The sequence below is a fragment of the Oncorhynchus masou genome, chromosome 18, assembly GCF_036934945.1.
Source record: "Oncorhynchus masou masou isolate Uvic2021 chromosome 18, UVic_Omas_1.1, whole genome shotgun sequence".
NCBI classification, from domain to species: domain Eukaryota; kingdom Metazoa; phylum Chordata; class Actinopteri; order Salmoniformes; family Salmonidae; genus Oncorhynchus; species Oncorhynchus masou.
In genome coordinates this window covers 37,563,711-37,576,279 of record NC_088229.1, presented here as the reverse complement: position 1 = coordinate 37,576,279, position 12,569 = coordinate 37,563,711, and the positions used below count along the sequence as shown (strand labels likewise).

At 42.3% G+C, this 12,569-nt stretch overlaps 1 protein-coding gene across 1 annotated transcript in view; it reads right to left on the bottom strand.

Annotated features, from left to right (window-relative positions):
• arhgef16 (Rho guanine nucleotide exchange factor (GEF) 16) overlaps positions 1–12,569 on the bottom strand; it is a 35,212-nt gene that overhangs the window by 18,678 nt on the left and 3,965 nt on the right. Inside the window, exons 2-6 of the mRNA XM_064923183.1 lie at positions 10,566–11,236; positions 9,644–9,695; positions 8,017–8,174; positions 7,291–7,347; positions 3,305–3,465 (exon numbers count right to left, since the gene is read on the bottom strand). Coding sequence (XP_064779255.1) covers positions 3,305–3,465; positions 7,291–7,347; positions 8,017–8,174; positions 9,644–9,695; positions 10,566–11,141 — 1,004 coding nt within the window. The 5' untranslated portion in view covers positions 11,142–11,236. The remainder of the gene's footprint in view (positions 1–3,304; positions 3,466–7,290; positions 7,348–8,016; positions 8,175–9,643; positions 9,696–10,565; positions 11,237–12,569) is intronic.

Sequence of the window (12,569 nt, the reverse complement as noted above, 5' to 3'; positions counted from 1 at the left end):
TATCCTACCGATCCTCGACTTCGGCGATGTCATCTACAAAATTGCTTCCAACACTCTTCTCAGCAAACTGGATGCAGTTTATCACAGTGCCATCCGTTTTGTCACTAAAGCACCTTATACTACCCACCACTGCGACTTGTATGCTCTAGTCGGCTGGCCCTCGCTACATATTCGTCGCAAGACCCACTGGCTCCAGGTCGTCTACAAGGCCATGCTAGGTAAAGCTCCGCCTTCTCTCAGTTCACTGGTCACGATGGCAACACCCATCCATAGCACGCGCTCAAGCAAGTGTATCTCACTGATCATCCCTAAAGCCAACACCTCATTCGGCCGCCTTTCGTTCCAGTACTCTGCTGCCTGTGACTGGAACGAATTGCAAAAATCGCTGAAGTTGGAGACCTTTATCTCCCTCACCAACTTCAAACATCAGCTATCTGAGCAGCTAACCGATCGCTGCAGCTGTACATAATCTATTGGTAAATAGCCCACCCATTTTCACCTACCTCATCCCCACAGTTTTTATTTATTTACTTTTCTGCTCTTTTGCACACCAATATCTCTACCTGTACATGATCATTTATCAATCCAGTGTTAATCTGCAATATTGTAATTATTCGCCTACCTCCTCATGCCTTTTGCACACATTGTATATAGACACCCCTTTTTTTCTACTGTGTTATTGACTTGTTAATTTTTTACTCCATGTGTAACTCTGTGTTGTCTGTTCACACTGCTATGCTTTATCTTGGCCAGGTCGCAGTTGTAAATGAGAACTTGTTCTCAACTAGCCTACCTGGTTAAATAAAGGTGAAATAAATAAAAAAAATAAAAACACCACTTCCAGCAGCATCTGGTCTCCCATCTAGGAACTGACCAGGACCAACCCTGCTTAGCTTCAGAAGCAAGCCAGCAGTGGTATGCAGGGTGGTATGCTGCTGGCTGTATTATAGAATAGTCAAATCGCAACATTTGGTTAAAAATAAGTCCTAGATTATTTGCCCATATCGTGCAGTCCACCGTGGCAGTGTAGAAATTCTCAATTGAGCAGTGGCGTAAAGTACTTATGTAAAAATACTTTCAAGTACTATTTACGTTTTTTTTTTGGTATCTGTACTTGACTATTTGACAACTTTTACGTCACAACATCCCCAAAGAAAATACTGTACTTTTAACTCCATACATTTTCCCTGACACCTAAAAGTACTTACATTTTGAATGTTTAGCAGACCAGGAAAATGGTCCAAATCACTCAGACACTTGTTAAGAGAAAATCCCTGGTTATCTACTGCCTCTGATCTGGAGGAGTCACTAAACACAAATGCTTTGTTTGTAAATTATGTCTGAATGTGCACCTGGCTATCTGTAAATTAAAACAAATAAAATGGTGCCATCTAGTTTGCTTAATATAAGGAATTTGAAATGAGTTACACTTTTGATACTTAAGTATATTTGAAACCCATACTTCTACTCAAGTAGTATTTTACTTGGTGACTTTCACTTGAGTCATTTTCTATTAAGGCATCTTTACTTTTACTCAAGTAGGACAATTGGGTACTTTTTCCACCACTGCAATTATGTTCTGAAATGTGTTTTGGTTGAAGTTGAATTGAACAGCATAAAACAATCAGAATGCAGAAAGACTCATTGAAATCACTTAGAATGTGTGTTCTGCCACCCTAGGATCACTCACTACTCAAAGCAAATGTAGAACTTATTATTCAAAAACTAAAAACTTTTTAAATACCGTGATATATTTTGGCCATATCACCCAGCCCTAGCTTCTAATAGTACAATTTCCAATGTGCCAGTAGATAATAAAGCTACAGTTGTTACTTCCAGCCCCACCCATTACAGGGACTCATTTTTTGCTGACAAACCTTGAGTAAACTGACACCCAAAACAACAGCTCAACTGAAGCAGCAATGTCACACACTACCACACGATAGTCGAGCAAACCCTGTCAAGACAAGTTCCACCCATCAGTTTCATTAGAACTGCGCACTTTCCATTCAATTTTAACTGTGGGCAGTTGCATAACGATTTATGCAATTGCCATTGACAGAGACTAGATCCATTTTCATTCAAAAAGCAGCAGTAACAAACAATAACAATGTAGCCTTGAACGCAACATCATTATTAAGCTCTGCTGAATACCACCTGACCTACTAGGCAGTAGAACCGGTTGAGCCAGCGTGTCTAAACACGCTCCGTGAGTCCTTCCAGGAGACTTGCGCCTGTTCAAATTCCATCAGAGGCTGCGTTTACACAGGCAGCCCATTCTGATCTTATATCCCACCAATCGGTCTTTTGACCAATCACATCAGATCTTGTTCAGATCTGATCTGATTGGACAAAAGACCAATTAGTGAAAGAAATATCAGAATTGGTCCAGCTGTGTAAAATTTTTATTCACAGATGTTACAATGTTGTGTCAATGTTTATCCATACAAGCATTTCCAAAACATTGATAACAATCATTTTGCTCTAGGTATGTCTGTGTTACTAGTCCTAGCTAGAAGAGCCAGGTCTGCTAGACTTCATTGAACCTCAGATAAGATGCAAATTCACTCTTTAGATGGCCTGTAGTTTCTCAGAGATCGAGCAAGATAAATGAAATAATTATTTCCACGTCACATAAGTAATGAAGGACTTGACTGACTAACAACAACCTAAAGCTCAGGGTCAATGAATGTGGTTTCAGCCTCAGCCTGCACTTCTGAATGCCTCCAGCTGCTAGGTTTGTGGAATTTGATGCTTATGGTGAGATCTCCTAGTGCTAGCCTAGTCCAGATATGGTTGTGCTTCAGCCAACTGCGCAGCTCTGACTATTATGCATTAGTGATACAAATAAATTGATAGTTGCATATCGGGACATTATTTATGACGATATAGCGTATCACTTTGACAATATAAATTGTGCTAGTTGGCTGTACCTGCACCAACACAACTGAGAATGCCAACAGTGTGCAAAGCTGTCAAGACATAGGGTGGCTATTTTGAATCTCAAATATATTTAGATTTGTTTAACACTTTTTTGGTTACTACATGATTCCATGTGTTATTTCATAGTTTTGATGTCTTCACCATTTTCTTACAATGTAGAAAATAGTAAAAAATAAAGAAAAACCTTTGAATGAGTCAGTGGGTCCAAACTTTTGACTGGTACTGTATATAGGCCACGGCCCCGTTTGCCATTAAATAACCTCACTATTCCAATTGCAGGCCAGATAGAAATGCTGTGACCTTCATACTGAGACCATCCTAACCCACCAGTCTCCAACTGGAGTCCAGAGAAATGTAGTACCTTTTGCTGACACCTTCGATGACAGCGATGTTGGAGAAGAGATGGTGGTGCTCGGTGGCAGTTATGGTCTTCCGCAGTGCCTCGCTCCCTTTGAAGTGCCTCACCAGAATGCCAAGGCTGTGGAGGTACGAGAACTCTGAGGTGATGATCTCAAATATGGCCTGCCAAAACCACATGAGAGAATGTCAGTGTGGGGAAAATGCCCCTTATATAGCAGGGTGAATCACAAAAAGACCTGTATTGTGCAATGAACACTAGTGAACAAAAATATTTCAAAAACCCAACAATTTCAAAGACTTTACTGAGTTAGGGCTGTGGCGAGCTGGTTATTATCATGCAAGAGACTGCCAGTTTCTGTAAATTGACCGTTAACAAAAACAGGTTTAGCATCTACAAGCCTCCACACATACAAGCAGCTGCTACATGCCATCTACATTTTAAAAAAGTTAAACAAATCAATTTAATATACACATCACAATAAATCCATCATTTTAGTCAGGTCTAAAGAAACATTATGTATTTAAGAAGAACAGAATAGGAGTTGGCCTACATTATCTGGCTATGTGCCATAAGATGACAAGATATACTGATAAGTCCCATGACAATTTTATTGTAAGACGAATGGAATTCAACCTAACAATGAAATTGAAAGGGTATTTTTCCCATTACAGAGCGAGTGCACATAAAGTGGCCATGTTGAGCGTAAAAGTGATCATTTGAAACAGGTCCTATATGCTAAATTAAAGTTGCCGAATAACTCCGTTGCAAATGATAAACCTTTTGTTTTGATCTAAGATATTCTTTGGGCTGCATGATGCGATTATAAGCCATTGATTTGAGTAGCAAAAAAAAGTGATCATATTTTGACTGTCTATTTTCAACGTAATCTTGTCTTTGAAAATCATTTTACATATTAGTAATTTAGAAGGGCTTTTCCGCAAGTCCGTTTTATAGCGGAGCATGTGCTTAATATGAGCAGCTGAGAAATAATAACATGCATCAACCACTGATATTCCTGTCGTGCAGTTACATGTTTTCACAATGAAACATTTCACTAAACTGTTTGGCAGCCCGTCTGTGCGCTCAAGAAAGGAATAAAGGAGAGGAGATGGATGGTGGTGAGATTCTGTATAGCTTATGGTAATGTCACAATTCATTATGAAAATATATTTTTCCAAACCCCATTACTAGGCTATTCAAAATCAAATTCACTAATTGTAGGCAAACCCTGCAAAATCAACAAACCTAGGGCTATACGTTCTTTCCCAGACTCGTGGATAGACATTTGAGTGTAGCATAAGGTAACCAGTCAATCCAGTATGCATAATAATAATACTACTACAGTCCACACTCAACGTGATTACTTGAATGTTAGTTTTTGGAGGAGTATATTTTGGGGCTTGGGCTCATAAGCCTATCATATGGAGGTTTTGAATTAATCACCTTAGAAAGCGCCGCCTATTTCATTGTGTTAGGCTTTGAAACATACACAAAAACAAAAAACATGTTTTACACTGTTTCAACCTGCTGTTGAAGATTTTTCTTTAAATTGATCATCACAGTGAGGGAGTTGTAAAAGTACTATAGGCCTGCTGTTTTGATTAGTGTTTAATGTGATTTTCAAATGCATTTACATTGATGTCAGAGAGTTTAGAGGGACAATAGAGCCCTGAGTACCAGGCTAATGACCGCCAGGTCCTAATGACAAGTTGGGCACAACCAAAGCATGTCCAAAGTGCATAAAATGAGATTGCATGATTCAACAGTCACATGGAATTTTACTGCGGTCATGACTCATTACTGCCAGTGTGGCGGTAATATGGTCACCGCTACAGCTCTAGTTACAGTTCATATAAAAGGAAAATAAGTTAATTGAAATAAATTTATTAAGCCCTAATATATGGATCTCATATGACTGGATACAGATATTCATCTGTTGGGTCACAGATATATTTTTAAAAAAGGTAGGGGTGTGGATCAGAAAACCAGTCAGCATCTGGCATGACCACCGTGGCCTCATGCAGCTCAACATCTCCTTTGCATAGAGTTGATCAGGCGGTTGATTGAAGAGTGAGACAACATGCCACAATGGCTGTGCGAAGTTTGCTGGATATTGGGGGGAGGGGGTGGAACACGCAGTCATACACGTCGACCCAGAGCATCCCAAACATGCTCAATGAGTGACATGTCTGGGGAGTATACAGGCCATGGAAGAACTGGGACATTTTCAGCTTCCAGGAATTGTGTAAAGATCCTTGGGACATGGGGCCGTGCATTATCATGCTGAAACATGAGGTGACCGCGGCTGATGAATGGCATGACAATGGGCCTCAGAATCTCGTCATGGTATGTCTATGCATTCAAATTGCCATCAATAAAATGCAAGTGTTAGTTGTCTACAGCTTACACCTGCCGATATCATAACCCCACCATGGGGTACTCTGTTCACAACATTGACAAACCGCTCGCCAACACAACGCCATTTATGCCGTCTGCAATCTGACAAGTACAGTTGAAACTGGGATTCATCCAAGAAGAGCACACTTGTCCAGCGTGTCAGTGGCCATCGAAGGTGAGCATTTGCCCACTGAAGTCAGTTACGACTCCAAACTGCTGGCAGGTCAAGACCTTGGCGAGGATGACGAGCTTCCCTGAGACGGTTTCTGAGTTTGTGCAGAACTTCTTCGGTTGTGCAAACCCCCAGTTTCATCAGCTGTCTGGGTAGCTGGTCTCAGACAATCTCGCAGGTGAAGAAGCTGGATGTAGAAGTCCTGGGCTGGCGTGGTTACACATGGTCTGCGGTTGTGAGGCCGGTTGGATGTACTGACAAAGTCTCTAAAATGACGTTGGAGGCAGCTTATGGTAGAGAAATGAAATTATCTGGCAACAGCTCTGGTGGACATTCCTGCAGTCAGCATGCCAATTGCACGCTCCCTCAACTTGAGGCATCTGTGGCATGGTGTTGTGTGACAAAACTGCACCTTTTGTCCCCGGCACAAGGTGCACCTGTGTAATGATCATGCCATTTAAATCAGCTTGATTTGCCACATGGATTATCTTGGCAAAGGAGAAAATGCTCACTAACAGGGATGTAAACAAATCTGTGCACAAAATGAGAGAAATAAGCATTTGTGTACATGGAAAATTTCTGGGATTTTTTATTTCAGCTCATGAAACATGGGACCAACACTTTACATGTTGCATTTATATTTTTGTTTAGTGTCTTTACAAATATAGTGGTATACATATACAAAGGTCTGAGCAGCTCAGCATTCAAAGATACAACTGGATGCATACTGCTAACGACAATAATTAGCAAACAGCAGCAATGATAGAGAACGTAGCATCACCATTTTGTTTGTTTCATTCGCAGACACGTCCCTAGAGTTAACTATTATAGTGAAATAACCTTACAAGATGTGTAAAGGATTAAATGGGATAATAATATTGTGAATGGGATGCAAAGGCCACTTGTTTGGAAACCAAAAAGGTCGCTGAAAGGTGAAACTATTTTGAAGAAAACTTTATTTTAATGACGTCTACTATGTGTTCCCAACTTGTATGGGAACAAAATGTTACACATCTTTTACCATTTTGAATGGACCATGTACAATTCATACACAATAGAGAGCCATGCCTGTACATTACAATGGTTGTTGCTTCCAAAGGACACTTTAATGCAATAAAATATACGTATTTGCCTTACAGAAGATGTATCACTGATAAATCTAGTTTGGAGCTCAGCTAGCTGCTTCTAAGACTTTTGAGAAGGGTGATCGTGCTATTGACATTACAGGGTTAGCCAGCAGGAGTGGAGGGACTAAGGCAGCCAACAAATGGAGGGAGTGGCTGCATTTAGCACACAGAGAGCAGGCCGGGTGGACTTTGATATTTAGACAATAGTGTGTTCTGACTACCAATAGAAGAGTCCCAGAGCAGGCACTCTCAAAGACCCTGCTGTAAACTCAAAACTCAGAGTCCCTTACCTCCTGTCGCTTCCGCTCCTCAGCAGAGATCATCTGAATAATGTCGTTATCCTTCACCTGAGGTATAGAGGAAGATGTTTACAGCAAAATGATTAGTACATAAACTGGCTGTCATTACATCATACAGTCAGGTCCATATATATTTGGACATTGACCAAGTTATTGTTTTAACTGTCCACCACAGCATATTGGAGTTGAAATTAAATAATGAATATGAGCTGAAGGTGCAGACTTTTACATCCAAATCGGGTGAATGGTGTAGGAATTAAGAGCACTCTTTATATGTGGTAATTTGAAACGGTATATTTGTCTTTATGGAACTAGGCAAGTATACAAAGTTAAATGGAAAATAACAGTTCTGTTCCTAAAATCTTTAATTTTAAGTCTGAGTGATATATTGTGAGAAAGTTGAATCGAAGAGTGCAAGTTATTTTAGGATGTTGTTTAGGCCACATTTTCATAAAGGCAATAAATGCATTGTTTACTTCACAAGGCTTTCTGTAGTGCTTTAATTAAAATTCTAAGACAGCCACAAAACAATTAAGATTGGGTTCAAATTTCAGAAACCCATCCCTTTTACTGCCTTCTTTAAAGCGTATGATCCACGCCGAAGTTCAGTGTTGATGCACAGTCACACAGGTATCTGCTGTCAGGGTTCGGATCCCACATCTGTGCCCCTACCAGTCCCCGCTGGCCTGGAAGACCCCTCTGCTCCTCCCTGCTTACCTGTTGTAGCGAGCTCCAGGTCACCTGCGCTGGCCTGTAGCTCTTTACCACGATGGCCTGGTCCTCCCCGGGTGGCTCCACGTGGACAAAGTCATCATCATCCGCAATAGTGGTGGGCTGCAGCCCCCGCTCCGTGATCTCCTGGTACAGCCGAGGATCTACGGGCAAGACAAACGAATTGGAATAACTTTATTGTTCCATGCAATGTTGAAATGGCTTTTGTAGTCATGTGATACTGACATGGAAAATGTTGAAATGGCTTTTGTAGTCATGTGATACTGACATGGAAAATGTTGAAAGGTTTGTAGAACTTCAAGTCCTCACTTTACTGTCATTAAGAACACTTCATTTGACACATTCACCATGGTTACATGCACAATAATACGATTATTGTAGATAGTCTGATTAATATACGTTACATGCTTTGCAAGAAGAACGATTTCCCTAACAAGCCTGTATATAGCACATCTGAAATCAGGCTACTGATACATGCAAAACAGTAGCTTTCTGCCACAATGACCATGTTATTTTTGCGAAGACTATTTGATTTGGAGTTGGGACATAGTTCTCACATACAAATTTTAAGACGCATATACGTTTTTCCGCACTCACTTTAATTGCACACAAGAGCGAGGATTGCGCTACCGGTGCTGGCATGTGCATAGATCAAATATACAGCTGATTAAGCGTTCCAGTACCATGTCCTAATAATTCAAAAGATTGCTCAGAAAACTAGGTGCTTTAAAAATCGGCATGTTTACTTTATGACCTTAACGTGATTAAGATAAGCGAATCAAGGTGCTTACATGACTAATACCATACTCCGCCTTCTGCCATAGTCAGTTTAATATTGAATTATTAGTGTGCATGTTAACGTACTTAATGAGAAATATCCAGTATCTCTAGGAGCAATAGTTACGATTTGTCGGGTTGAATATTTTCTTAGCTATAAAATAAGCGTCTAAAACACGTTTTTATCCAGGGTTTCCCCATTTTCTGCCTGTGGGATGCCATTGTCCATTCTAGAACACAGGCACACGAGTATCTCCCACTTCTACATGTGGAAAATGGGAGACCCTGGATAAAAAAACGAGTTTTAAATGCTTATTTGATAGTGAAGGACACATTCAACCCGACAAATCATAATTATTGTTCCTAGAAATACTGGATATGCCTCTAATGTTATTTTGGTGAAACGCAGTAGTTTAGATTTGGTTGATCAAGGACGCCAGGCTACAGAAGTTTCCGCAACGAGCCATCTGTCTAAACAATGGCTCGTTGCAGGATGAAGCCACATGCTAACCAGGAATGAGGGTCAACCAATTATATTTGAACTTCAAGAAGTGAATTGAAAATTAATGACAAATCTTCACTCGAAAGAAATATTGCGCAATTGTGGATTCATTAACTGGATTTTGATTAATCCCGACTTTCCCATATTTAAAAAATGTATTGAATAACCAAGAGGCTAACATTTGTCATTTGATCTTTTCCTGTCATCTGCTAGCCTGGGTGCCAGTCTGTTTCTGCTCTTTTGCAAACTTATGCAGAAATACACTGGCATGACTAGTCATCTGTATCTCTAGGGGCAAAGCCCCGTCAGCCGGAAGGAGTGACACATAAGTACCGTCTTTGAATGAGCCCCCGTGCCTCTGGTTCCTCTTTCTCCCCAAGGTTCTCTAGAAAGGAGATGGTGGAAACATGAGTTAATCATAGAACAGGCATCATCAACTCGATTCAGCCACAGGATGATTCCCTTCTTGAGCGGATGATCAGGGGGCCGGGAACATAATCACAAATCATTTGCAGACTGCATAAAGCCCAAACATATAATATTTGGCTAAGACATCATTTCAAACCTCGCTTACGTTGGTATACAATCACATACAGTATATCTCACGATTATGTGTGGGAATACTTTGAAACATATTTCAAAAGATAAAATCACTTGGAGCTGATTTGCTGGTGTTCTTACAGTCTTGTCCCCCCCCCAAAAAAATATATATATTAAAAAAATATAGCCCGCCCCGGGAAAAATTTGGCCCACATGCCACCAGTTGGGGAACATTGTCACAGAGGAATGAATGTGGAAGAGGGCCTCCACAGAAGGACATGGAGCCCTCTCAATTTGGTCAGTATGTTTTGCTCAATGTTAAAAACCATAGGGTTGTCAGTCGAGGAAGTCCTGCACTAACAGTTTATGCACGGGAAGCGGTCTTGGAAATTTGACCTCGCTAACTAAAAAGATGGCTTCTAACTTAGGGACTTATCACCAGCACTTTGGCACTAATGACTCAAGACAGCTAGGTTGTTGAATAGACACACTGAGGAGTGAGGTGTCCAATACAACTATCCTTTCCAGAACCACAGAAGTTTCCTACCACAGATTCAATGATTGACAATAGCCAACAGACCTGGTCTCCCAAGTCTAAAGCAAACATGTGCAATCTTAAACAAAGTGCCTGAGGAACACCAGGACCAGGGTTGCCTACCGCTAGGGGATAGCAGGGGGCTAGGTGAAATTCATCCAGCGACATGCTCACACTTGCCTTGCGTCCGGGAAGGTGTGCCGGCCCTGGGCTGGAGGCTCTGCTGTCCTCCTTTACAGGCATGAGTGTGTTCGCGCCCCCGTTGTTCACAGCAATGGCTTCCATGTCAGGGCTGGTCACCGCCACCCGGTACGACTGGTTCCTGCGGTTCCTCCTCGATGCGAATCCATTCCCGTCACTGTCGTAGTCCTCCCAGGATGCATCAGGCTCCATGGCAGAGTGACGGCTCCTGGAGGAGGAGGTGGTGGAGTCGGCCTCCAGACCCAAGGGGAAGGTGACCACGGTGGTGTGGTGGCGGGGCTTACTGGGCCGACTGGTCACCGCCAGACTCTTGGGGATTAGCTGCTGGGTGCCCAGCTTCCGCGCCGCCGCACTCTGAGTACTCAGGACCACCGGCTTCCGCCCCATAGAGCCGTCGGCCAATGGGGGCTCGGCCTGGGACGTGGGCGAGCCCTGCGGTTGGCCACGGTGGTTGTCCAGTGAGTCACAGTCCAGCTGCAGGTCGGAAGAGAAGCGTTGCTCCAGCAGGAGGGAGGTCTGGTCACCCATGGACCCGTCTGATTGTCTGTTGGACATTCCTCGTCCGTGGTCCCGGTGGTTCAACGTTTGCCTGCCTGAGAGCTTGGTTCTCTCTGCAGCATCAGCAAAAGGCTACCATAGCAGCATAGAGACTGTTGGGACAAATACAGGAATGTCAACTGGAGCCAGGTAGGGGATTTAAGTTTTGCAATTGAATGAAACTATAAAAATTTGTTTCACTATGTCTCAAAGATTACAAACTCTGTGGAATGTGGTAATTATGGGTGGAAATAGATAATGCTTTGAAAGTGAATGTCCTGCTTTGAATTTCCCGCACAAATGCCAGACAACTAGCCAACCAATGTTCCCTGGCTACCCAAACTCTACGCCACTACCATGGACATTAGTTCCTTCTCCGCAATGAGTCTGGATCTAAGTAGGGTCCTTGGGACGTCCCTACCACATTGAAAGTTTAAAAGTGCACACTGAACAAAAATATAAAAAGCAATATGAAAACAATTGCAAAGATTTACTGAGTTAGTTTGTACAGTGCATTCGGTAAGTATTCAGACAGTGACTTCTTCCACATTGTTTCATTAGCCTTATTCTAAAAATGTTTATTTTGAATTCCCCTCAATCTACACACAATACCCCATAATGACAAAGCAAAAACAGGTTTAGAAATGTTTGCAAATTCAGACCCTTTACTCAGTACTTTGTAGAAGCACCTTTGGCAGCAATTACAGCCTCGAGACTTCTTGGGTATGACGCTACAAGCTTGGCACACCTGTATTTGGGGAGTTTCTCCCGTTATTTTTTGCAGATACACTCAAGCTCGGTCAGATTAGATGGGGAGTGTCGCTGCACAGCCATTTTCAGGTCTCTCCAGAGATGTTCGATCGGGTTCAAGTCTGGGCTCTGGCTGGGCCACTCAATGACATTCAGAAACTTGTACCAAAGCCACTCCTGTGCTGTCTTGGCTGTGTACTTAGGGCCATTGCCCTGTCTGAAGGTGAACCTTCACCCAAGTCTGAGGTCCTGAGCGCTCTGGAGCAAGTTATCATCAAAGATATCTTTGCCTTGATCCCGAATAGCCTCCTAGTCCCTGCAACTGAAAAACATCCCCACAGCATGATGCTGCCACCACCATGCTTCACCGTAGGGATGGTGCCAGGTTTCCTCCAGAAGTGACATTTGGCATTCAGGCCAAAGACTTCAATCTTGGTTTTATCAGACCAGAGAATCTTGTTTCTCATGGTCAGTTCTTTAGGGGGCCTTTTGGCAAACTCCAAGCAGGCTTTCATGTACCTTTTACTGAGGAGTGGCTTCCGTCTGGCCACTCTACCATAAAAGGCTGATTGGTAGAGTGCTACAGAGCTACAGAGATTGTTGTCCTTCTGGAAGGTTCTCCCATCTCCACAGAGGAACTCTGTCATAGTGACCATCAGGTTCTTGGTCACCTCCCTGACCAAGGCCTTCATCCCC